The following is a 27,185-nucleotide window of genomic DNA, read 5'->3' on the forward strand; positions in this document are numbered from 1 at the left end:
GTAAGTTTTTTTTTGTAAAGATTGTCGATAGTGCATGTGTATATGCATGACAGTATAACCCTGAACCCTAAACTGTATGATTAAAGACATGGAATACTGGTAGATGGCTCAAAGTGCACATACAAGCATATACAACAGTTATAACCCATAAACCCCCAGTTTTCTGGATAATTAGTGGAGGACTAGTTTGACTATCACACCCTTAATCCGGAGACTTAACATAATTCTATATTATTCTCTCATCAACGATGATCTCAACAGTTTACGTATCGTCAGGCCACACTTCCCTGCTACAGTGCTCCCCTGCGCACCAAACGTTTCTAAGACTATCTCTAGCAGCTTACTCATCTCAATCCCTCATTTGAAACTCCACTCTGTAAATAGTACATTATACATTGCAAATGCAAAACAGTGTTTTATATGTGTATATGTAGGATCTGTTTGTCATAGCCTGATAACACATCAAATTCTCTGTTTGTTACATCCTTAACCATTTTTTTTTTAAAAAAAACCGTCTCAGTATAGAACTACATGATCCACGCAAGCCGAGCAAAATCAACATCCATGTGACATCCATAGCAGGGGTTGCAATCATTGTAGTCAATCATCTTCAGGTGGTGAGAACTCGACCATTTGCATACCCCTTCCAGCAACAGCAATGTGGTACTTCCTCTTTGCCCTAGCAAGGCAAGCATCGCCACTATCAGAAACATAAAAAAAGGGGGGTAAACACACATCGTCAAAGACTTGCTCACCGGTCATGGAAAACATCTAGAGTTTCAGGCTCGGGCACGCTAATGATAGCATGGGAGTATTCCGTGAATTGGCCGGCTAATCCCATCTTCCAGCATCTTACTCTCTGATCAAGGCCAGTAGAGAACGACCAAGTGCCGTCTGTCCAGATTCCTAGTGGAAAACATGCATTTGCTTGCATAACTCCAACAAAACAGACTGAAAGAATGGGAAAATATGAACTACATTGGTTTTAATGGCGACAAACCTTTAACTGCTGCACTATGAGCTGATGCTACCTTATGTTGATATAGAATTTTAAGTGTGTCATTGTCATGCGAATTTAGCCTTGCTGGGGTTGTTAAGCAATCCTCCGAAGATATTACTCTGAAGTTGAAGCGCTGAACAGATTGATCATCTCCACCACTTATAATGCAGTATGACTTGTCAGGTGTTGAGAATGATATGTGGAGGCAATTAACGCCTGACTGGTGAACACCGGATAACGAGTGCATTGGTCTCAATTCAGGTATATCACATGACTGGGTACTTGAAGGCATCTCAGTTTTTGAGCTGTCACTTGCTTCATGCACTACAATCTGAGTGTTTTCCACACCAGAAGCTTCAGATGAATTTTCAGCAGTGTTTAGGCTACCCGGGTTGCTTCCGTCAGAGGATGACATATCTCCATCTCTCTTCTTCGAAGCGTATGACAGTGATCTCCACCGGAGACGACCACCTTGACTCCCTCTTCCTGTCCTGGGACGCTTTTGATAATCAATACTCATATGTGGTTGAGTCTCTGATATTAGTTGCATGAAGCCATGAATGGTCTCTGTCAGGTTCCAAAAAGTGATGCTACCATCTGTTGATCCACTCGCAATAAGGTATCTGTCTCCAGCATCATCTGAAAAACAGATTGCTAATTTCATTAACATAAAATAAGTATCTGTCTCCAACATCATCTGAAAAACAGAGTGCTAATTTCATTAACATAAAATAAGGATGTCTCCAACAATACTTGAAAAACAGAGCACTAATTTCATTAACATGAAATCATTGTCAGGTCAGGAGAAAAGAAAGATAGAGCTGACCTTTATAGTGGCTAGCATTGATGATAATATGCCGCAGCACCAAAACTGGTGATGCATGTGGAACCAAGAAGGCAACGTCAAACCTGTACAAAAAAAGGAAGCACCTCAGAGACATCCAAGAATACTACAAATAGAAAATTTGTTCAGAAATGCACAGTGCATACCACAATCGAGAAGGTAACAGAAGAGCACGGAGCACAACTGTTGCATCCGAGCAAGCAACAGCAACAAAACATACTGTCAACCTGCTGCAACAGAAGATATTAAATTAAGAATACAGGATGCAAGAGCAAGAAACAAAGGCTATGCTAGCTCGACTATGTATTGCCAGTAGCACATGAATCACAATACTGGATCTTACCTGAGAACCGGATGCTTCAAATGAAATGCTGTAACAGAAAGGTAACGCCAGTCATTTTCCATGTGATCCATAACGTCCATATTTGGCTGAACAACAGAAAAATTTCCTTCCTCAACCCTCTGTTTTATGTGGCCAGATTTCAGTCTGTTCCTAGGAAGCTTTGGTGGCATGTGGGTAGTTAGCCATTGAAATGACATGGCTGAATCAACGTTTTCCAAGTTTCTGGAGTTTTGCTTGGAGTCAATATCTAAGCCACTTGAATATACTTGTCTGTTTTCTGCATTCCTCGGTTGCAAAATCCAAGTAGTGAGGACTTGCTTTGATCCAACAGATATGAGTAAGAAAGTCTCGTCTTTTTCAACAGCAATGCCATCAGAAATACCGTTCGAACTGTAGTTACATGAATTATATGTTACTGTGTAGGTCTCTGGTATGAAGCATGTAGCTCGCACAGCTGACCCGCCTACATGCTCCCCTAGCAACTTTGAGGAATGCCATTTTCCAGAACTACCAGTCAAAAATCTGTAATAGATATTAGTATCAAAATGAAACATACGATGCACAAACACTTTCACTTAAGAAACAGATTTACCCTGTAAGGCGCACAGTTCCATCTTCACACCCGGTTGCTATCAACAGATCTGAGCTATTCTCAGGATCTGAATGGCTTGCTGGATTTATGAAACACAACGAGTGCACTTCTCTACCATGAAACTGCAAATGGAGAACTTGAGCGAGTAATTTCTTATCATGAGTTGGTGCCCAGTGCCTGTGAATGTGAATATCATGATCCTGCTTAAAAAAACAGCAAAAAGTTAACTATGTGATGAAAAATATGTAACGCAAGATATAGTCAAGTGACCAACAGTGAAGGTTTGAAACCCAACAATGTGATGGAGTATGGCTTAGTCTTCATTTTTGGCGGTAAAGAAAAATATGTCTTAGGCTATCTTCAGCAGTTTACCCATCCTCATCCCCATATTCAAACTCCACTCTGCGAACAGTGTAATCTACAGTGCAAAACAGTGTTTTGGGTGACCATATGGGTGAACTGCTGGAAACGGTCTTAGGTAATAACCAAAACAAACTAGTGTACACTTGCACACAACTAACTAATTAAGAGAGAAGAGAAAATGCTAGGTAGGGGAAATGCAGTTAGAACAGAATTGAATAATAATTAAAGACTAAGAACCAGTTTGCCCGATAGCATTTTTGAGTTGAGACAAGATTGTGCATGTCACAATACGCAAATAGATGGAAACTAATGTTGTCACTCTCTTGTGACTAATTCAAAATTACAAGCCCCTCAAAATAAGCTACCAATGGCAAGCCTATGAACACATAGAAGCTTCAGAATGGAAGAAATAATTCCCATGAGGTATATTGACTTTCACTAGAACATCAGCTGAGAAAACAAATCCACAAAAACACAAGTAAAGAAATTTAGAACACGAACCTTTACAAAGGCAAAGCAGTTCTGATATTCAGGGACTGTCCCAAGATAATAAGAATAAGGGCGCCGCCAGCCACCACAGGATACTTGAGCCATCTATATATATAGAAGATAAAAGTTTGAAACTGCTGATTAGATGAACCGTTGATTCTGACTGGTCAATTCATATGCTACATGTGTTCTGTTACCTTTGTTTCATTCTCAAGGTCCCAAATGATAAAATCTGCAGAGGTGAAACCTATTGCGTAGGTACTACTAGATTGGCTCTCAGATGCAAGATTAGTGTAGATGGATTGAATGGTGCCCAGTTCTTTTACTTGCCTCATTCCAAAAAATTCAATCTTTTGTGCAATTCTTCCATACTTGAAAAAGCAAATGCAACCATCTCCCCCGGTCTATAAAATTTCAAGGATGAGGAGCATACGTCAGACCAAACCCATGACTTTGATAATATGAATATTGAATAACAATATCATTCTGGACATACAGTGTGAATTTCAATATGATCAGAAGTGGAGTCTTCTATATGAACACTCGTGACACTAGAAATGCCATGAGCTCCTTTAAAGCGACAACATGGAAGCATCTTCTGTTGCATCAGACCACTGTCATGCAGTACCAATATTTTAGGGAAAGGATAGGCTGTGATGTTACCCTTTTTATCACCAGCTATAAGGATCTGCACCAAGAAAAAAGAGAAATTGTGTCTCACATAGTCACATATTCACACCTTATTCTTAGTTTTATGGGAAAATTCTTTGAATGCCACTGCAATTTTGTCCAGTACCTTATTTGTCATAAAAAATGTCAAAATCCTTTCTATGCCACTTGGATGTAATTTCTTACCCTTCCATGCCACCGCCATCAGAGTCAAACTAACTATGGACTGACGGCGATAGTATAGAAGAATAAAAAATTGCACTCGAGTGGCATAGAGGGGATTAGGACATTTGTGATTTTGTCATTTTACCCAGTCCGTCAGGATCCAACTAAGTGTGGACCAACAACTGACAATGATATGAAAGGGTAAGAAATTGCATCCGGGTGGCATAAAAGGGATTAGAACGTTTGTGATGGCAGATAAGGTGCTGAATAAATTGAAGTGGCCTTTTATGAGATGTTCAACTAATTAGCAGTTAAATGGTAAATTGATAATGATGTTTTCTCCCCAACAGGGCTGTATCATATCATCCTCTTTTAGCTTCCAAGCTACAGCTTACAATTTAAAGCTTCCTTATTATCATCATTCTTCTGTTGGCTAATCCTAGATATACAAACATTATCATTGTACTCCTAGTTACTAATGCATAATGTTCACACAAAGGATTCTATCAATAAGAATTTGTGATTTTGTCTTCATCTGAAAATCCAGCATGCTTTAAGATCATCACCTCCTCTTCAGGAGATGCATCTAGACACATAATTCGAGCTCCAAAGGACGGTTCAAACACTGCTACAGGTGGAAACATCTGAGGTGCATTGATAATATCAGTACTTGAGAACAGGACATTTCTTATGTTCCACAACTTAAGCACACCCCTAGGATCAGCTGTGAAAATGTGGCTGCAAGAGAAAATAAATCTGGTGAGAATAATGAATAACTGTTATTTAGAATGTGAAATTTAACAATTCACTGACCTACATTCAAGAGCCTTGCACCAGTACACTCCTAGTAGTTGCCTATCTTTTTCTGCTGACCAGGTAAAAGATAGGTCTAGTTTAGGTTCACTGCTGCTACTGGTTAAACGGACAATAGTAACATTTCCCCGTCCATCTCCAAGGGCAATTATGTCCTCCCTATTCAAAGAAAGGTTTGAGTATGTTGTCAAGACATCCATGCAGATAACTGGTGCTTTCTCAGTGACCTGAATAATCTTAGTCCATCTTACATCCTCTATGTTAGAGAGTTTGGCCTGACGCAGATATCCATTATTTGTGGCAACATACAGAACATTTTCTTCTGCAAAGTGTAGACAGCGAACATACTCGCTTTTGCTGTGATGAACCAATGAATAAACAATTCCACTGTCACAAGATGAGAGATAGAGGTACCATGTAATTTGTGAAACCATAAAGAAGTACATCACACCTATCCAGGGGACCATACTGCCCCGAAACAGAAGGAGAGGATACTACAAAGATCTCAGAATCATAGTTCAGGCCAGAGACCTTTTTATCGTCCACTATGTCATGAAAAATGGAGTTGCATAGATGGTGCACTTTGATTGCTGAATCAAACCCAGCGGTGACCACAAGCAGTGAGCTTGGGTCAAATAAACATCGCCATATTCCTCGTCCACTGTAGATTAGAATAGCAACAATGAATTATTTTGCCTTGGATTCCAGATAGTTAAACACCAGCTTACTAATTTTGGACAAATTACAATCTAACAGCTACATCTTTCCAACTTACATGTGTTCTTTGAACATCTTGATAAGCTTCCCATCCATTCCCCAAATGCAACAAGTACAATCCTCACCAGCAGTTATAACCATCTAAAAGCAAAAGTGCAGTTGGAAAGAGTAAGAAGTCCAAAACTTTAAACAAAATGATGAACTGGAAATTTTACAGAACTTCTATTTATTCATGAAAAGAAGGTTTTGTGGCATCTTTCCAAACTAGAATTACAAGTAAAAAACAAAGTATTGCCAAATGATGCACATACAAAGCAAGGGGGAACAATGCATCACAAACTTACAGAATCAGAAACATAGCAGTCCCATATCCTAGCACTATGGCCAAAAAGTGTGAGTTTTGGTATAATTTCAACATTGTCGTGACTGGCTGTATGATTGGCGAAACCCTGTGATTTGAAACTCAAAGTCCACACGCGAGCACTGCCACATCAATGAAACTAAATAGGTCAATCAATATCATGAAAGGTAGTCTAAAAAAGTTCCTGGTGCAGTCAGTGAGAGCCCAAATTGAAATAAACCAACCTACGGTCATCAGAAACAGACATAAACTTTGATCCATCAGAGGACCAAGCTATTCGGAATATTGAGCCTTCATGCTCCTTGAGCCTACCAAGATGAACTGCCATGTGCTGACTATCATCAGGATTCATAATTTTGGGACTGTTTACATCAGAAGTATTTCCTTCATTGGAGCATACCATGGAGGATCCCAGAACTTGCGGTGCCAATTTCCATATGAGAATCTGGAAAATAAGACTAACATTGAGAGCTATATTTCTGATGGATATGAATGTCCTCATAGGGACATATAGAAAGATTCTCCTCAAACAGTCAAACTGGGACTGAAACAGAAACAGCTTGAGAGCCTGGGAAGCTTACCTCGTTTAAAATGGTCCCGGATGCCACAAGAAACTCTCTAACAGAGTCTCCCCACATTCTCATGGAATACAGAAGGCACTTCTCTGCACCCAGAAGGCAACTTTGTAAGCAAAGGTGAACGAGGAATTTAGCACAGGTTGTGCCGATTGGACCAAAGTTAGCACGGAGATGCATAGTCAGTAAACCTGGAGACTTCACTCGGGTAACCAACGCACGCTTGCTCAGATCCCACAGCGCTACTGAATTGTCACTCAGACCAATCGCAAGCAGCCCATCGACCTGCGCCGGAGCCGTAGCGACCATGTGAGGTTGGTAAAAACGAAAAGCTCCTCTCCAGACTCCACAGTAAGAGCGCGAACTAAGCGCGGTACCTCAAGGAAACGAGTGTCGAGCACCCAATGGTCAAACCCCGGGAGCCTCTGCTCCAGCTCCAGCCGCGCCTCACCGCCATCTGCTTCAACACCGAATCCGAGGGAGAATAGCTTCACCCTCCTCTCGCCAAACAACGCAAGCGTGTAGCTGTGACAGCCGGGGCCTCCGCTCCGGGGCTCGATGCCGTGGACGCGCACCCCGTCGAACACTCGGAACGACGCAACGAGCCTGGCAGCGCCCACCTCGTACAAGAGCAGCTGCGATCCAGTCCCTGCGGCCAAATGGCGAAGGGCATGGATGTTATCACCCGCCCGCTGAGGCAAGCAGAGACGACACACGCATTCCACGGCGGCGCGGGCGAGCCAGGTAGGCGCAGGAGGGCGTGCGGCGAGGAGAGGAAGGAGACGGGAGCGTACCGGCGAGGAGGAGAGGGTGCGGCGAGGAGGGGAGCAAGGAGAGCGCTGATACGTCCCCCAGGTAGGAGCCCGGGCGGAGGTGGCCGCCGGCGGCCATCGGCGAGGCGGCGTAGGCTGCTTGGAATTGACGGCGACGGCTGCCGCTCGATTGCTCGAATGTCAGTTAGGTTTGGGCTCGATTTGCATTCCCTCCATAACCTCCATCGGTCCCTTCAAACATTGGGCCTGGCCGGAGCAGCCTGGGCCGAGCTCGATAAAACATGATATGCTGAAATTAAGTAATTCTTTTCTTTAAAACTTTGTTTTAATAAAACAAATACTAAAGCACAATTTCTTTATATATAACTAGCTAGCATGCTCATACGTTTCATTAAAATGGGAGGTGCAGTTTACTGTAGGATGCTCGTGCCAAAATAAATAAATAAACTTTTTCGTTGGATTTATTCGGGGTTTGGTCCAACCCTAAATCAAAATGGTTCCAGAGGTCCTTAATACTCCTTCCATCCTAAAAATGTATTTGTTTTAGAGTGTTAATATATTTATATAATATTTGATGTATTTGTTTTATATATATATATGTGTGTCTATATTCATTGTCAGCAATTTGAATATGGACAAAAAAAAACTAAAACGGCTAGTATACTGAGACAGATGGAGTAAATGCTAGTGCAGTAAAATACTAGCATATGTGAAAAATTGACAAAAAACTAATAGAGTGCTTCCATTTTATTCTATTTCAGTCTCTAAATTGTCAAATACCGAAACTAAAATAAAGTTATAGTCTTCATATTTGATAATTTAGAGACTGAAACGAAATAAAATAAAGAGACTAAAAATTAATCCATATAAATCAACACTCTTTTAACTCAACTTAAATAAGTGGTTATATGTTGTGTACATGTTGCCCACACGCACGTCGCGACACTAGCATGCTTAACAACCAAACCATGACGGGAGTGGTGTGGTGCCAAATAAGTCTTTTTACTCCAAATTCAAACTTAGTAAAAGGATGAGTAAGAAATGATGACGCGAGGAAAGTGCCATGACATGAGTGGTATGGTGTGGCCTTACCTCCAAACTTACAGTAAGCACGAGAACGGGTAACTAAGACAGTGTTTTAAACCTCTAAAACTAACAGCTAGCAGACAGTATTAGCTGAAAAGTTTAGAACGTTTGAGCTAATAGACCAGTTAATCTATAGATTTAGGACATGCATAAGAAAAGAAAGGGGAAAAAATAGTGACCTATTCGCTTCGGATTAAAATTGTCTATTTATTGTATAAGTAACAGAGGCCAGTACGGATTAAAACCAGATAAATAATACGTAGGTAACGGACAGACAAGAAAGATTTTAGGAGATGGAAGAAAAAGTTAAGCAGTGGCGATTGGGTGATTGCCGAAAGGAAGAGAAGGAAGTGAATGACGGGCAAACAAGGAACTGTGAGAATAAGAAGAAGATGGGCTAAGGATAGAGTGAGTAAGAAATAAAAAGAGGAATGGTGTAGCACGACAAAAGAGGAGTTAGTGATGAATTGATGGATAAAGTTAAAAAAAAAGTAAGAGCACGAAGAAAGAAAGTGTTGTCTCTTTAATATTACGACATAAATAGGTAGACTAAGGTCAATATACTAGAACTAACAGTTAGCTTCTAAAATTAGTTACAGACATCTAAACAATCTCTATAATAATATATCTATTAACTATTTTTAGTAAATCAATTAATAGTTAGCTAACTATTTATTAACTATCTAATTCCACTATTATTTTATAGTCAGCTAACTACCAGTCATAGTACATTCAATTATAGCCTAAGTATAAACATATATAGTTCAAAATCTCTACTATAAAGCACTAGTTTTCTTGGTTTCCATCGTAATTCTCTTTGAAAAAAAGACATTATACTTCTTTCTGAACCAACATGTGGTTCACCGTTGTCAAGTGACGTGGATCGTCACCTGCTAAATGGACCATGAGAAAACAACCAAACCCAATATGAAACGATGTCGTACGCACCACAACGCTTTCCGATAGTGCCGCCTCGTTAACTAAACAAGGACAAGCGACCGAGTTAGCTATAAAAAGATAAATCTTTTTTTAACTCATATCTCTCTCGGTCTTTTATACTAAGATAAAACGTGGTATCTGCAATTTAATATCTAACATATGGATCATATAAAACAGTTTAGTTTTAAATTTATTTTTTATGGAGAGAGTCTACTTTAATTTTAAATTTATATGTGACAATTGTACATCACAATGGTTTGCCATTGTGCCCTCTTGTATCGTATCGATGTTGCAGTACCCATCAAATATGATTGTTATGTCGTCACAACGTACGACCATTGTAATAATGCTACTAAGGGGTGTTTGAATGCACTAAACATAATAGTTAGTTGGCTAAAAATTGTCAATAAAATTAGCCTATTACCTAATTTGCTAAAAGTATCTAGTAGCTCAACTATTAATTAAACTGTTTAGATGTTTTAGATAATTTTAGCAGCTAATTATTAGTTCCAGTACATTCAAACACCTACTAAATATGACAATCATATGTGTTGCACGGCCCGAGACTCTACTTTCCGGTTTATTTGTACGAGAGGAGAACGCGAACGTAACGCACTGAGTGCTGTTTGGTTAACATATTGGTAACGTAATGGGTAACAAATAACGTTAGATCATGTTTGTTTAACTCCAATCGTAATCGATACCACACTACAAATGGATATCTCCTTATTTAAATTTGTTACCGCCGGTATTCAAAGTAAATCGTTACCATCATCATTTACGCTACATTTCGTAAACCAAACGACACCCAACTCTAGTCCTGCATGAGATGAGGATGAGAATGGAAAAGAGGTGGAAGGTGTTCCCTGTCCCCCAAAACAGCCACGATTGTCATCTCGATCTGTCATTTTGTCCGGTGCCACCACTGCGCTAGGCAGAAAACAAGACATGAAGGAATCCGTTGACTCGGCGACCTCGACCGGGGGCGACGTCACAGCTACGCCACCTGCGCTTGCCGCCGTCGACTTTGACGTAGACCGGCGGCCAGGCTGTTTCTGCAATGCTGGTGCTGCGGCGTACGGAGAAAAGAAAAAATGTTGAAAGCAAGCAGGTCTCCCCTAACAACGTAGGCTTTAATCATTCATGCATGCACCAAAGACTCCTCCGCCTCTGCCTGCCTGACACAACACAAGTGGCGCACCACGTCGACTTGGGGAGCACAGCCTCAACTTTGACGTGCGCCAATAAAAAGAAATAAGTATCAAAAAATCTTTTAATTCGTCCTTTCGAGTAGTGCAGGTAACGTACGTGTTCTGTTCCATCCGTGCCTTGAGACAAAAAAACTGAAAGGAATTAAAATAAATAACTATAGAGATGGTATAGACATTTCGTTGTTTTTAATCAGAAGAAGCTATTTTAGCACATTTTTTTTCAGCTTCTCCATCAACTGAAGCAATCAAGCAAAAAAAAAAAAACTACTCGGCTTTATAATAATAATAATAATAATAATAATAGTAATAATAATAATAAATCAGAGCTGTACGGAATGGATCCATAAATAACGCACGCAACGCAATGACACTCTTCCCCTTGCTTGTTCACATTCATGCCACTTCCAGCAAACCATATACTAGCATAGCAGCCAGAAATAGATACACAGAGCTTCTCATCGAGGCTGCGGAGCCTCGCTCTCCCCTCCTCTACACTGTCATCCAAATCCAATCCAAGAAGCTGAAAAGAGATCGATGGCCCAGCAGGTTCGGGTTTCTGACTCCACGCGCATGTGCATCGGTTCGGTTCCTCCTCTCTTTAATTTTTTCTATGGCTGAAAGGAGAATACTCTCGATCGCCGGTGTGGTAGCAGAAGGTGGTGCTCCGGATCTCCACCATGACCGACGACAGGACGAAGCAGAAGGCCATGGAGGCCGTCGCGGACATCTACGGTAAATGAGGAACCGCTTGCTCTCGTTTGGTTTGGCATATATATATGCAGTTTACTCAATGGATTTTGGATGGGGAAACATGGCCGTGAAACATGCTGGTCCTCTGCAGCTGTGTTTCATTATTGTTGGCCTTATTAACTTGTGTTGCTGTGTGAGCTAGCCTTAGCTAGAGCTGCTAGCTTAGCTTATTAGCTGAAAACTACGTTAGCTAGCTAGAATCAGGAACGACCAATTTGTCGTCGTGACTGAACTAAACTATTCGATCCTTGTGATCATCGTATCGAAGCTAGCACGGGGTCACGTTGGATCGAGAGCGATCAGTATATCTAGCTATAGAAAACCAGCAGCCAACCACCGATCGTGGTCGTGAGTGAATTGCTACTTTGCTAGCTTTCTTAGCTGACATGATTGCGTTGTATATATATAGTATAACCTGTTGATTTGTTCAGGCATCGACTCGATCGCGGCGGACGTGAAGGAGAACAAGATGACGGTGATCGGCGACATGGACACGGTGGCCGTCGCCAAGAAGCTGAAGAAGCTCGGCAAGGTCGACATCGTCTCGGTGGGCCCAGCCAAGGAGGAGAAGAAGCCCGACAAGAAACCCGAGGAGAAGAAGCCGGAGGCGGCGGCGGGGAAGAAGGACGACAAGAAGTGAGCGCCGAGGCCGTCTGAATACGTTTCCGGCTGATTTGGATTTGGATGGACTCTCTAATAATAATGGGCCCAATACATGATATAGAACATTACAGCCCACAAGGGCACGTGGTTGCCTCTCTAATTAGAGTAGTACCAACCCAATACACTACTTAGAGGGTGTTTAGGAGTGAAGTTTTTTACAGTAGTTTTTAAAAAATAATGTATTATTCTTAAATACTGCAGTATTATATATAGAATAGCGTTTGACAAGCTATCTAAAACTATGTTTTCAAAACTAGAGTATTGCAAAAATTATAGTTATTTTAAGGTATCCTAAATTTAGGTCTAGATCTTAGTTTTCAAAACTGTAGTATTTTAAACTATGGTATTGTCTTAACTAATGTATGTTATAGTATTTCAAATACTGTGGTTTTTAAAAACTTTATTTCCAAACAGGGCCTTATAGTTTCTATAGCCTCCACGTCATCTAGAAACTACTACACACTACTTCTCTAATGCAAACATCAATATTACTTAACTGAATTTAATACTCTTCTTCTCCCGTTGTGTCTTGGATATCATGTTGAAACCAAGTCTTATGTAAGACCCAATGTCTTACCCTTTCTTTATTTAATTGTTTATCGTCCGCAAGGGCAAGGATAACAAATAAGAACACACATAAGCAACCTTCAAGCGAGCAGATATGATATTGCGAAGGTAGGACACCTCCCCGCGCAACGGGCACGTCGCTTTTGTTGCACAAATATCACCTTTGCGCAGATTTCTGATGACCTCGAGAAACACCGCTAAGAGCGGCCACATACGACAAACACAGACATTCTGGCTTTGCCTCCAACAAGGGAAATGACACAGAAGCGCCACCAAGCCGAGTCTGGCAGAAGGCTAGGTAAGGCTTTCACCCATAACCGATCTGGTCGATGTTGTACGACCATCCAAACCTTGGACACAGGGGTCGGTACATCAGTCTGGATGGTCGAAGGGCAACGAGTCGGCGACAGAGGCCAAGGAAGCACTCAAAATCACATAGATCTTATCGGAGGTCAAGAGAAAAAAACCTCGATTGTGAAGTTAGGGAACAGAGACGAAAACGACAGTGGAGCACAGGAGGTGTATGCTCGTGGCCGTTGGGAGACAATAGCAGAGGACGGAGAGGGGTAGCACAAAAGGAGTTGGTGGATGGGAGTAGCAGGGCCATCGCGGCCGCCGGTCTTGAAGAAGAGCTCGAACTGGTCGTGGATGGCGCGCCAGCACCGATGAGACGTGGTCGCCCGACACCTTTCGTCGTGGGAGACGACGTTTCGGGGACACCACCACGCACGAACGGTCCGACGCCGACATAGAGTCTCGATCTTATGCTACCACAGGTGGACGCGCGACGACAACGTCGATAGGAAGGAGGAGAGGTAGGTCGCCGTGGTCATCTCTTGATCTACTCACGGACCCATGGCAGCCACGGGAAGGAGCAGAGGGGCGCGTTGCGCCCCCAAGCGCAGCCATTGTATCTTTTTTATTTTGCCTTTTATTTGAAGAAATATTTATTCTTTTTATCTACTCATTCCACATGGTGCGAAGTAATATATCTGGGTGTCATGGTATCAAAAGAACATAGGTTATGGCCTGGTTTCACCCAAATTATAAAGAATCCATATATTCTTAGATTCTTACTAACCATAGTATTTGGATCTATTGATTTTCGCATCGGATGATATGCTAACTTTTCAATATCTCCTATTATCAAAGATGAAAGAGATTATGAGACTTTGGTTTAGATAAAGGTGATGTTTCATTTATAGGCCCTACTTTTATGTTTATTCATTTTATTCCATTTTAGTCTATAAATTACTAAATACATAAATTAAAAATTAGTATCTGAAACCAAACGACCCAAAATATCACCTATGCCTAAGGTCTTATTTATTTATCCTCTAAATTATATAAAGCAGCTTAAATAAATTGAGTGGTAAGACAAACAACACAAATTATTATGTGAATTATATAATTTAAATACTTAAATTATGATAATCTATAAGTTAGATTATACAATCTTAAAGAAAACAAATATGGCGTAAAATATGTTGGAACCAAACAGGACGTTGAACCGCTCGCGCTGCCAGCAGCCAGCCCATCAATCGACCGCTCGCGGCTCGCGCCACCCGGATCACAATCCACTCCACACCACACCACACGGGAAACAAATCACGTGAGACCCAGGTCCTTTATTAATCCGTAGGACCCTGAAAGGGAATTAGGCTTACACCTAGTTCCTAAATAGTTTTGGTGGTTAAATCGCCCAACACAAACAACTGGACTAACTAGTTTGCTCTAGATTATATGTTCTACAGGTGCCAAAGGTTCATCTATAACTATACTAAATCGACTGTCCGGAATACCGTAGATTATTCCGGACAGGAGAAGCTTTTTGGAAAAACAGGCCAAGCGCGGACCGTCCGGGCCCTTGCAGCGGACCGTCCGCGACACAAGGATGTCTCTCGGACAGAACCAATGCAAAAATACAAGTTTCCACTACGGACTGTCCGGAGGAAAAGCTAAGACCGTCCGAGACCTCGCGCGGACCGTCCGGCCTCAGGCGCGGACCGTCCGGTCGGTAAGAAACCGAAAAACCCGAAGGTAACGGGTTCCGAAAAATGAATTATAGGGGGCCTCGCGGACCGTCCGGGGTGCACGACCGGACCGTCCGCGACTGGCTCAGTCTGACATCTGACGACGCATTAAATGCAATATAGCCGTTGATATAACCGTTACTGCTGACCGTTGCATTTTCAGCCGTTGATCTACAGGGGCGGACCGTCCGCACCAGGAGGGCGGACCGTCCGCGCTCAGCAGAAAGGCCCAACGGCTAGGAAGTGGTTGGTGGCTATAAATACAACCCCAACCACCTCCATTCACAACAACCAAGCATTCCAACCTTCAACATTCAATACAAGAGCTAGCAATCCATTCCAAGACACATTCAAAGCCTCCATCTCTCCAAGTTTCACAATTGAGAAAAGAGATCATTAGTGATTAGTGACTTGAGAGAGAAAGTGATCCGTGTGTTATTTGTCGCTCTTGTCGCTTGGTCTTTTCAATCGTGCTTTCTTTCAATCTTTCATTGCGATCAAACTCACTTGTAATTGAGGCAAGAGACACCAATCTTGTGGTGATCCTTGTGGGAACTTTGTGTTCCAAGTGATTGAGAAGAGAAAGCTCACTCGATCCGAGGGATCGTTTGAGAGAGGGAAGGGTTGAAAGAGACCCGGCCTTTGTGGCCTCCTCAACGGGGAGTAGGTTTGCGAGAACCGAACCTCGGTAAAACAAATCCACGTGTCACACTTCTTATTTGCTTGCGATTTGTTTTCAACCCTCTCTCTCGCGGACTCGTTTATATTTCTAACGCTAACCCGGCTTGTAGTTTTGTTTATATTTGTAAATTTCAGTTTCGCCCTATTCACCCCCCCCCCTCTAGGCGACTTTCAATTGGTATCAGAGCCCGGTGCTTCATTAGAGCCTAACCGCTCGAAGTGATGTCGGGAGATCACGCCAAGAAGGAGATGGAGACCGGCGAAAAGCCCACTACAAGCCAAGGGAGCACTTCATCGGAAGAGTCCCGCACCAAAAAGAGGGAGAAGAAGAAGAGCTCCTCCATCAAAGGGAAGGAGAAGAAATCTTCTTCTCACCACAAAGAGAAGAAGGAAAAATCTTCTTCCCACAAGCCGCACCGGAGTAAGAACAAGGAAAAGAGGATGAGGAAAGTGGTCTACTACGAGACCGACACTTCATCAACATCGACCTCCGACTCCGATGCGCCCTCCGTAACTTCTAAACGCCAAGAGCGTAAGAAGTTTAGTAAGATCCCTTTGCACTACTCGCGTACATCTAAACATACACCTTTACTTTCCGTCCCATTAGGCAAACCACCAACTTTTGATGGTGAAGATTATGCAAGGTGGAGTGATTTAATGCGTTTTCATCTAACCTCACTCCACAAAAGTATATGGGATGTTGTTGAGTTTGGTGCACAGGTACCATCTATAGGGGATAAGGATTATGATGAGGATGAGGTGGCCCAAATCGAGCACTTCAACTCTCAAGCAACAACAATACTCCTCGCCTCTCTAAGTAAAGAGGAGTATAACAAAGTTCAAGGGTTGAAGAGCGCCAAGGAAGTTTGGGATGTGCTCAAAACCGCGCACGAGGGAGACGAGCTCACCAAGATTACCAAGCGGGAAACGATCGAGGGGGAGCTCGGTCGGTTCCGGCTTCTCAAAGGGGAAGAGCCACAACAAATGTACAACCGGCTCAAAACCCTGGTGAACCAAGTGCGCAACCTCGGGAGCATAAAATGGGACGACCACGAAATGGTTAAGGTTATTCTAAGATCTCTCATTTTCCTTAACCCAACTCAAGTTCAATTAATTCGTGGTAATCGTCGATATACAAAAATGACCCCCGAGGAAGTTATCAGGCATTTTGTTAGTTTTGAGTGCATGGTTGAAGGCTCGAGGAAGATCAACGAGCTCGACGAACCCTCCACATCCGGAGCTCAACCCGTCGCATTCAAGGCGACGGAAGACAAGAAGGAGGAAGCTACACCAAGTCGACAACCAATAGACGCTTCCAAGCTTGACAATGAGGAAATGGCGCTCGTCATCAAAAGCTTCCGCCAAATCCTCAAGCAAAGGAGAGGGAAAGACTACAAGTCCCGCTCCAAGAAGGTTTGCTACAAGTGTGGTAAGCCCGGTCATTTTATTGCAAAATGTCCTTTATCTAGTGACAGTGACCGAGGCGACGACAAGAAGGGAAGAAGAAAGGAGAAGAAGAGATACTACAAGAAGAAGGGCGGCGATGCCCATGTTTGTCGGGAGTGGGACTCCGACGAAAGCTCAAGCGACTCCTCCGACGACGAGGACGCCGCCAACATCGCCGTCACCAAGGGACTCCTCTTCCCCAACATCGGGCACAAGTGCCTCATGGCCAAGGACGGCAAAAAGAAGGTAAAATCAAGATCCTCCACTAAATATGAAACCTCTAGTGATGAGGATGATGCTAAAAATGAGGAGGATAACTTGCGCACTCTTTTTGCTAACCTAAACATGCAACAAAAAGAAAAATTAAATGAATTGATTAGTGCTATTCATGAGAAGGATGATCTCTTGGATTCTCAAGAGGACTTCCTTATTAAAGAAAACAAGAAGCATGTTAAGGTTAAGAATGCTTATGCTCTAGAAGTAGAAAAATGTGAAAAATTATCTAGTGAGCTTAGCACTTGCCGTGAGATGATTGACAACCTTAGGAATGAAAATGCTAGTTTAAATGTTAAGGTTGATTCACATGTTTGTAATGTTTCAATTCCCAATCCTAGAGATAATAATAATGATTTGCTTGCTAGGATTGAAGAATTAAACATTTCTCTTGCTAGCCTTAAAGTAGAAAATGAAGGTTTAATTGCTAAGGCTAAAGAACTAGATGTTTGCAATACTACCATTTCCAATCTTAGGGATAAAAATGATATTCTTCATGCTAAGATTGTTGAACTTAATTCTTGCAAACCCTCTACATCTACCGTTGAGCACACTTCTATTTGCACTAGATGTAGAGATATTAACATTGATGCTATACATGATCACATGGCTTTAATTAAACAACAAAATGATCATATAGCCAAATTAGATGCTAAAATTGCCGAGCACAACTTAGAAAATGAGAAATTTAAATTTGCTCGTAGCATGCTTTATAATGGGAGACGCCCGGGCATCAAGGATGGCATTGGCTTCCAAAGGGGAGACAATGTCAAAATTAGTGCCCCTCCTAAAAGATTGTCCAACTTTGTTAAGGGCAAGGCTCCCATGCCTCAGGATAACGAGGGTTACATTTTATACCCTGCCGGTTATCCTGAGAGCAAAATTAGGAGAATTCATTCTAGGAAGTCTCACTCTGGCCCTAATCATGCTTTTATGTATAAGGGTGAGACATCTAGTTCTAGGCAACCAACCCGTGCCAAGTTGCCTAAGAAAACTCCTACTGCATCAAATGAACATAACCTTTCATTTAAAACTTTTGATGCATCTTATGTATTAACTAACAAATCCGGCAAAGTAGTTGCCAAATATGTTGGGGGCAAGCACAAGGGCTCCAAGACTTGTGTTTGGGTACCCAAAGTTCTTGTGTCTAATGCCAAAGGACCCAAAACCATTTGGGTACCTAAAGTCAAGAACTAAAATTGTTTTGTAGGTTTATGCATCCGGGGGCTCAAGTTGGATACTCGACAGCGGGTGCACAAACCATATGACAGGGGAGAAAAGGATGTTCTCCTCATACGAGAAAAACCAAGATCCCCAACGAGCTATCACATTCGGGGATGGAAATCAAGGTTTGGTCAAAGGTCTTGGTAAAATTGCTATATCACCCGACCATTCTATTTCAAATGTTTTTCTTGTAGATTCATTAGATTACAACTTGCTTTCCGTTTCCCAATTATGCCAAATGGGCTACAACTGTCTTTTTACTGATATCGGTGTCACTGTCTTTAGAAGAAGTGATGATTCAATAGCATTTAAGGGAGTGTTAGAGGGTCAGCTATACTTGGTAGATTTTGATAGAGCTGAACTCGTCACTTGCTTAATTGCTAAGACTAACATGGGTTGGCTCTGGCATCGCCGTCTAGCCCATGTTGGGATGAAGAATCTTCATAAGCTTCTAAAGGGAGAACACATATTAGGACTAACCAATGTTCATTTTGAGAAAGACAGGATTTGTAGCGCATGTCAAGCAGGGAAGCAAGTTGGCTCGCATCATCCGCATAAGAACATAATGACAACCGACAGGCCACTGGAGCTCCTACACATGGACCTATTCGGCCCGATCGCTTACATAAGCATCGGCGGGAGTAAGTACTGTCTAGTTATTGTGGATGATTATTCTCGCTTCACTTGGGTATTCTTTTTACAGGAAAAATCTCAAACCCAAGAGACCTTAAAGGGATTCTTGAGACGGGCTCAAAATGAGTTCGGCTTAAGGATCAAGAAAATAAGAAGCGACAACGGGACGGAGTTCAAGAACTCTCAAATTGAAGGCTTCCTTGAGGAGGAGGGCATCAAGCATGAGTTCTCTTCTCCCTACACTCCACAACAAAATGGTGTAGTGGAGAGGAAGAATAGAACTCTATTAGACATGGCAAGGACCATGCTTGATGAGTACAAGACTTCGGATCGGTTTTGGGCCGAGGCGGTCAACACCGCTTGCTACGCCATCAACCGGTTATATCTACACCGAATCCTCAAGAAGACATCATATGAACTCCTAACCGGTAAAAAGCCCAACATTTCATATTTTAGAGTCTTTGGTAGCAAATGTTTTATTCTTGTTAAAAGAGGTAGAAAATCTAAATTTGCTCCTAAGACCGTAGAAGGCTTTTTACTAGGATATGACTCAAACACAAGGGCATATAGGGTCTTTAACAAGTCCACTGGACTAGTTGAAGTCTCATGTGACGTTGTGTTTGATGAGACTAATGGCTCTCAAGTAGAGCAAGTTGATCTTGATGAGATAGGTGATGAAGAGGCTCCGTGCATCGCGCTAAGGAACATGTCCATTGGGGATGTGTGCCCGAAGGAATCCGAAGAGCCTCCAAATGCACAAGATCAACCATCCCCCTCCATGCAAGCATCTCCACCAACTCAAAATGAGGATGAGGCTCAAGTTGATGAAGAAGAAGATCAATCAAATGAGCCACCTCAAGATGACGGCATAGATCAAGGGGGAGATGCAAATGATCAAGACAAGGAGGATGAAGAGCAAAGGCCGCCACACCCAAGAGTCCACCAAGCAATCCAACGAGATCACCCCGTCGACACCATCCTTGGCGACATACATAAGGGGGTAACTACTCGATCTCGTGTTGCTCATTTTTGTGAACATTACTCGTTTGTTTCCTCTATTGAACCACACAGGGTAGAGGAAGCACTTCAAGATTCGGATTGGGTGGTGGCAATGCAAGAGGAGCTCAACAACTTCACTAGGAATGAGGTATGGCATTTAGTTCCACGTCCTAACCAAAATGTTGTAGGAACCAAATGGGTCTTCCGCAACAAGCAAGACGAGCATGGTGTGGTGACAAGGAACAAAGCTCGACTCGTGGCCAAGGGGTATTCACAAGTCGAAGGTTTGGATTTTGGTGAAACCTATGCACCCGTAGCTAGGCTTGAGTCAATTCGCATATTATTAGCCTATGCTACTTACCATGGCTTTAAGCTTTATCAAATGGACGTGAAAAGTGCCTTCCTCAATGGACCAATCAAGGAAGAGGTCTATGTTGAGCAACCTCCCGGCTTTGAAGATAGTGAGTATCCTAACCATGTCTATAAGCTCTCTAAGGCGCTTTATGGGCTCAAGCAAGCCCCAAGAGCATGGTATGAATGCCTTAGAGATTTTCTTATTGCAAATGGATTCAAAGTCGGTAAGGCCGATCCTACACTCTTTACTAAAACACTTGAGAATGACTTGTTTGTATGCCAAATTTATGTTGATGATATTATATTTGGGTCTACTAACGAGTCTACATGTGAAGAGTTTAGTAGGATTATGACACAGAAATTCGAGATGTCTATGATGGGAGAGTTGAAGTATTTTCTAGGATTCCAAGTCAAACAACTCCAAGAGGGCACCTTCATTAGCCAAACGAAGTATACTCAAGACATTCTAACCAAGTTTGGGATGAAGGATGCCAAACCCATCAAGACACCCATGGGAACCAATGGGCATCTCGACCTCGACACGGGAGGTAAGTCCGTGGATCAAAAGGTATACCGGTCGATGATAGGTTCATTACTTTATCTTTGTGCATCTCGACCGGATATTATGCTTTCCGTATGCATGTGTGCAAGATTCCAAGCCGGCCCTAAGGAAGCTCACCTTACGGCCGTAAAACGAATCTTGAGATATTTGGCTTACACTCCTAAGTTTGGACTTTGGTATCCCAGGGGATCCACATTTGATTTGATTGGTTATTCGGATGCCGATTGGGCGGGGTGCAAAATCAATAGGAAGAGCACATCGGGGACTTGCCAGTTCTTGGGAAGATCCTTGGTGTCTTGGGCTTCAAAGAAGCAAAATTCGGTCGCTCTTTCCACCGCCGAAGCCGAGTATATTGCCGCAGGACACTGTTGCGCGCAATTACTTTGGATGAGGCAAACCCTGCGGGACTACGGTTACAAATTAACCAAAGTCCCTTTGCTATGTGATAATGAAAGTGCAATCAAGATGGCCGACAATCCCGTCGAGCATAGCCGCACTAAGCACATAGCCATTCGGTATCACTTTTTAAGGGATCACCAACAAAAGGGAGATATCGAGATTTCTTATATTAATACTAAAGATCAATTAGCCGATATCTTTACCAAGCCTCTTGATGAACAATCTTTTAACAAACTTAGGCATGAGCTCAATATTCTCGATTCTAGGAACTTCTTTTGTTAAATTGTACACATTGCTCATTTGTATACCTTTGATCATGTCTCTTTCATATGCTATGACTAATGTGTTTTCAAGTCTATTTCAAACCAAGTCACAGGTGTATTGAAAGGGAATTGGAGTCTTCGGCGAAGACAAAGGCTTCCACTCAGTAACTCATCCTTCGCCGTCACTCCGCGATTCTCTCTATCATTTGAGGGAGAATTCAAAGCAAAAGGACTTTATCTTTGGGAGAAATGAGCCCAAGGCAAAAGGACCGGACTTCGTCTTTGGTATAATCTTAACTCATTTGTTTAGGACCAAAGAGGAAGATAGCACTTCGAGGGCTCTAATGTTTCCATTTTTTGGCGATTCATGCCAAAAAGGGGGAGAAATGAGCCCAAAGCAAAAGGACCGCACCACCACCTAATTCAAATTTCAAAAACTCAGTGTTGAATATTTTTCAATTGGTTTTCCTATTATGTTCAAAAGGGGGAGAAAGTAGTTTTTCAAAATGATACATCAAAACCCTCTTGAACACTAAGAGGAGAATTTCATTCAGGGGGAGTCTTGTTTAGTCAAAGGGGAAGCATTTGAAACAGGGGGAGAAAATTTCAAATCTTGAAAATGCTTTTGAAAATCTTATTCATTTACCTTTGACTATTTGCAAAAGAACTTTAAAAAGGATTTACAAAAAGAATTTGCAAAAACAAAACTCGTGGTGCAAACGTGGTCCAAAATACTAAATAAGAAAGAAACATTCCATGCATATCTTGTAAGTATTTATATTGGCTCAATTTCAAGCAACCTTTGCACTCACAATATGCAAACTAGTTCAATTATGCATTTTTATATTTGCTTTGGTTTGTGTTGGCATCAATCACCAAAAAGGGGGAGATTGAAAGAGAATTAGGCTTACACCTAGTTCCTAAATAGTTTTGGTGGTTAAATCGCCCAACACAAACAACTGGACTAACTAGTTTGCTCTAGATTATATGTTCTACAGGTGCCAAAGGTTCATCTATAACTATACTAAATCGACTGTCCGGAATACCGTAGATTATTCCGGACAGGAGAAGCTTTTTGGAAAAACAGGCCAAGCGCGGACCGTCCGGGCCCTTGCAGCGGACCGTCCGCGACACAAGGATGTCTCTCGGACAGAACCAATGCAAAAATACAAGTTTCCACTACGGACTGTCCGGAGGAAAAGCTAAGACCGTCCGAGACCTCGCGCGGACCGTCCGGCCTCAGGCGCGGACCGTCCGGTCGGTAAGAAACCGAAAAACCCGAAGGTAACGGGTTCCGAAAAATGAATTATAGGGGGCCTCGCGGACCGTCCGGGGTGCACGACCGGACCGTCCGCGACTGGCTCAGTCTGACATCTGACGACGCATTAAATGCAATATAGCCGTTGATATAACCGTTACTGCTGACCGTTGCATTTTCAGCCGTTGATCTACAGGGGCGGACCGTCCGCACCAGGAGGGCGGACCGTCCGCGCTCAGCAGAAAGGCCCAACGGCTAGGAAGTGGTTGGTGGCTATAAATACAACCCCAACCACCTCCATTCACAACAACCAAGCATTCCAACCTTCAACATTCAATACAAGAGCTAGCAATCCATTCCAAGACACATTCAAAGCCTCCATCTCTCCAAGTTTCACAATTGAGAAAAGAGATCATTAGTGATTAGTGACTTGAGAGAGAAAGTGATCCGTGTGTTATTTGTCGCTCTTGTCGCTTGGTCTTTTCAATCGTGCTTTCTTTCAATCTTTCATTGCGATCAAACTCACTTGTAATTGAGGCAAGAGACACCAATCTTGTGGTGATCCTTGTGGGAACTTTGTGTTCCAAGTGATTGAGAAGAGAAAGCTCACTCGATCCGAGGGATCGTTTGAGAGAGGGAAGGGTTGAAAGAGACCCGGCCTTTGTGGCCTCCTCAACGGGGAGTAGGTTTGCGAGAACCGAACCTCGGTAAAACAAATCCACGTGTCACACTTCTTATTTGCTTGCGATTTGTTTTCAACCCTCTCTCTCGCGGACTCGTTTATATTTCTAACGCTAACCCGGCTTGTAGTTTTGTTTATATTTGTAAATTTCAGTTTCGCCCTATTCACCCCCCCCTCTAGGCGACTTTCAGACCCGACTTGTCTTTGCGCCACGTGGTACTCCGAATCTCAAAGCCACAACTCACCGTAACATTTTCTGGGCTGTGCAGCCTGTGCCTGTGCTACATTCTTAGCCTATACAATATTTGATCGTATTCGCTTCTCAAGACTGGAGCCCAGGCGACTTGCTTTTTTACCGTGAAGCTGCTGAACAGAGTAGCTTAAACGTTCCTGATGTAAACGCCGAGCATTCGTCAATCCATGATGTAGCCAGAAAAATAAAGTGTACTTAACCATGAGAGTACTTAAACATTCATAATCTAATGGTACCATATATTTTAATACACCATAGCAAACTTTAATGCCACTAAGTAGTTGATTTGGTAGGGAAGTCTTCATCAAACTCTAAACGGCGAGAAGTTGTGGTAGCAACTTCAAAGTGAGTTCCAAGTAACAGATTTGTAAATTCTCCTTGGATGGGTGGGAAGAACATGGGCATCTCTCGATTCTCTCCAAATGGCAAGTTAATATTTGTCATTGGTAAAACAGTAGTGTCAGTAGAAGTGACATTTGTCTCTTGTTCCTACACAAAAAATCAAAGTTATCTGAGTACTCAAATAAATAGTAGATGGGACAATTGACTCAAATTTCTTGATTATCTTACAATTATCTGTGAAACTTTAGATAGTCTTGCATCTGATGATTGCTTTGATTCTGCTCATGCGGAAAGATATGACAGTATAAAATATCTTTTGGATGTTAGTATAAGAAAGAAAAAACATATTGAATTAGTACAAATACCTTTCCTTGTTGTCTTAGTACGATGATTTTTCTTTCTTCTCTCAAGGCACTTCTTGATCTTTTTTCTAGTGCACCTTTTTTATGTGGAGGAGCTTTGAATGAGATACGCTCTTTTGCAACTTCTTCAGTGCATTCAAGAAAACATTCCGGAGATTTATTTTCAACCAGTGTTATATTGCTTAGTAAATTTTCAACTTCCAGAGTCAACTTGTCAAAACCATTTTCCAAGTGCTGCATAACTTCTTCCGAAACTGCACATTTCAATGTGACGGATATCATTTTTCGACAAAGATTTGTACTTTGTGATGCCAAGTTCCCACTCTGGTTTTGTGTCCTGCATCCATATACGCCTCTTTTTGCATACTTTGTCCACCTATTTAATATGTACTGAGGGGGTAAATCAACAATATCATTTTGGTTGAATACTCGTAGGATGTGCTTGCATAATATACCTGTATAATTTATATTTATTAAAGATAAAAAAATAAATGTTTTAAATACTGTACAGTAGAGCACTCGAGAAAATATACATACCAAGACTGATGTACTTCTTGCAAGAACATGATATATTCAAATCATCTGAATTAAAGATGACTCTGGCTTCATTCTCACTGTTACCCATAGCCACCACTTTGTATAAGCTGATTGTCCCCTCACAGTTTATCAATGTGGATGAGAGAGTAAACTGTTTCTGAAATTCATCTTGGAAAGCAGAAAACATGTTTCTTGTATATGATTTAGCGGCTGTCTTCAACAATGGCAAGGAAGTGATACAAAGAATTGGTTCTGAGTTGCGTGATTTATGGTCTTCATACAATTCATTCCGCCGAAGACGTGCGATGCACTTGTCATATTCTACCAAGATTTCTGAAATTGAAAGTTTCCTGCAAAATGTTTTCTTAAATACATTATTCATACCTTCACTCCTTTGAGTTGATGTCATATCAGCACAAAATGAATCATGTCTATATATCGTGGCCCACTGTTCACGTAAATCATACAGGTTTTGTATCCAAGCATTGTCCTGTAAGCTGTAAGTAGCTATCAACTCTTGCCATCTCAAGTTGAAGTGTTCCACTGACTTTTCTTCATACACACAATTTTTGAAATCCTTCAAAAATTCTTGATTATTGGCAATCACATGGCTTAGATGCTTACCGGCATTTTGGTATATATGCCATATGCAGAGACGATGACACGAGCTTGGGAATACCATCATAATTGCCTTCGCTATTGCAGCACATTGATCTGTAAAAATTGTTTTAGGTTTTTTCCCAGACATTGCTTTCAAAAAGGCTTTAAACAGCCAAGCAAATGATTCCGAACTTTCATTGAACAATAGTGCAGCTCCAAAAACAATAGTTTGTCTGTGATGATTTGTTCCAATAATAGGGGCAAATGGCATTTCAGACTTATTTGTTTGAAACGTGGTGTCAAAACAAATGACATCACCGAAGCAAGCATAATCTGCAATGGCCTGGCCATCTGTCCAAAAGAAATTACAAATTTGACCGCCATTATCTGGATCTAGCTCCACAGAATAAAAGAAAGACGGGTCTTCTGCTTGTTTGTTTTCTAAGTATTCCAACAAAGTTTTTGCATCTTGTGTTTCCAAATACTTTTTACGCTCACGACTAATAAAGTTGTTGCAATCCATCTGCAAGAACTGCACATTTTCAGCTCCACCAGACCACACCTGAAAAAATTCAAATATTTCTGTTGACTTAACCCCTGCTTCTCTCATTTTGCTAATGATATGTTCATCAGCCGGTAGCAAACGTCGCTGTGATCTAAGCATATGAGTCTTGTCAGGACTTGTGAAAGGGTGAGTATGTGCCAATTCAACTTTTTGCATCTTCCAAATACCTTCACGGGAAATATAAAACTGAACACGAGCCTTGCATTCTGACCTTGTTGAAGCACGTTCTTTCTTAGGCGGTTGTGTCGGATTACTATTCTTGTGACCTTCGTTACTGCAAACCATGTACTTGGAAGCTAAAGTACCATCAGCTCTGTACTTAACATGACACTTTCTGATACTAAATCCAATCTTTCTTGCATATGAGTTATAGAAATTGTATGCAGCATCTTCAGATTCAAAGGTTAAGCCAACCTGTGGTACTTGTTCTAAGGATAAATTTTGATGATTGCCCTACAATGAATATTAACACGAAATTAAGTAGTTTGTCAGGTCTAAAGAGCAATTCTAAAGCAGCAAAGACCAAACTAAATATATCTTCCTTTTACTAATCTTATTACTCTGTTGTACAACATAGAAAAACATCACTGACCTCCATCTCTAAAGTACCATCAGCTCTGTCGCCGGAGTGATTAGACTGCCGATGTCAATCCGTCCCCGTGAGTGCAACCAGTTGCTGCCGTCGGGATGATTTGCCGTCTAGATGATCAGCCTTTCCGGCTTACAGGCGGCGCTAGGCAAGACAAGGCTTTGCTCGTTACCTAGATGGCGTCGGTTGGAATTCCTGCTTGTGTTTTAC

At 41.9% G+C, this 27,185-nt stretch overlaps 2 protein-coding genes across 7 annotated transcripts; one reads left to right on the plus strand and one right to left on the minus strand.

Annotated features, from left to right (window-relative positions):
* Positions 1 to 373: 373 nt before the first annotated feature.
* Positions 374 to 7,952, minus strand: LOC103639610 (WD repeat-containing protein 6). 4 transcript variants are annotated; one of them, XM_035962773.1, is made up of 20 exons: positions 7,726 to 7,952; positions 7,309 to 7,580; positions 7,123 to 7,216; positions 6,938 to 7,020; positions 6,581 to 6,801; positions 6,340 to 6,478; positions 6,054 to 6,136; positions 5,730 to 5,939; positions 5,279 to 5,635; positions 5,032 to 5,203; positions 4,128 to 4,319; positions 3,829 to 4,035; positions 3,644 to 3,736; positions 2,780 to 2,979; positions 2,188 to 2,709; positions 1,991 to 2,074; positions 1,827 to 1,909; positions 1,001 to 1,639; positions 756 to 906; positions 374 to 679 (listed from the first exon to the last, which is right to left on the minus strand). In XM_035962773.1, exons 1-20 carry the CDS (start codon positions 7,820 to 7,822, stop codon positions 601 to 603), a joined length of 3,978 nt encoding a protein of 1,325 aa, XP_035818666.1. In that variant the 5' UTR covers positions 7,823 to 7,952; the 3' UTR covers positions 374 to 600. The 4 variants fall into 4 exon arrangements, with proteins under 4 accessions (XP_035818666.1, XP_035818664.1, XP_020399586.1 ...); XM_035962771.1 differs by having other exon boundaries at positions 5,032 to 5,221; positions 7,726 to 7,899; XM_020543997.2 differs by having other exon boundaries at positions 376 to 679; positions 1,991 to 2,071; positions 7,726 to 7,915.
* Positions 7,953 to 11,318: 3,366 nt separating this feature from the next.
* Positions 11,319 to 12,606, plus strand: LOC103639611 (Copper transport protein family). Of its 3 annotated transcripts, none has more exons than XM_008662345.4 (3): positions 11,319 to 11,486; positions 11,562 to 11,672; positions 12,122 to 12,606. In XM_008662345.4, the coding sequence occupies exons 2-3, from the start codon at positions 11,618 to 11,620 to the stop codon at positions 12,328 to 12,330; spliced, it is 264 nt and encodes an 87-aa protein (XP_008660567.1). In that variant the 5' UTR covers positions 11,319 to 11,486; positions 11,562 to 11,617; the 3' UTR covers positions 12,331 to 12,606. The 3 variants fall into 3 exon arrangements, with proteins under 3 accessions (XP_008660567.1, XP_008660564.1, XP_008660565.1); XM_008662342.4 differs by having other exon boundaries at positions 11,591 to 11,672; XM_008662343.4 differs by having other exon boundaries at positions 11,594 to 11,672.
* The last annotated feature ends 14,579 nt before the right edge of the window (positions 12,607 to 27,185 follow it).

The sequence above is a fragment of the Zea mays genome, chromosome 9 (genome assembly GCF_902167145.1).
Source record: "Zea mays cultivar B73 chromosome 9, Zm-B73-REFERENCE-NAM-5.0, whole genome shotgun sequence".
NCBI lineage: Eukaryota > Viridiplantae > Streptophyta > Magnoliopsida > Poales > Poaceae > Zea > Zea mays.

Excerpts from the sequence above, each read along its gene's own strand:
- LOC103639610 (XM_035962771.1), bottom strand. The coding sequence starts at position 7,822 with ATGGCCGCCGGCGGCCACCTCCGCCCGGGCTCCTACCTGGGGGACGTA. Across the intron at positions 7,581-7,725 it reads GCACCCTCTCCTCCTCGCCG|GGACTGGATCGCAGCTGCTC; the intron begins GTACGCTCCCGT and ends ATTTGGCCGCAG. Across the intron at positions 4,320-5,031 it reads ATGCATCTCCTGAAGAGGAG|ATCCTTATAGCTGGTGATAA; the intron begins GTGATGATCTTA and ends TTCTTGGTGCAG.
- LOC103639611 (XM_008662342.4), top strand. Across the intron at positions 11,673-12,121 it reads GGCCGTCGCGGACATCTACG|GCATCGACTCGATCGCGGCG; the intron begins GTAAATGAGGAA and ends TGATTTGTTCAG.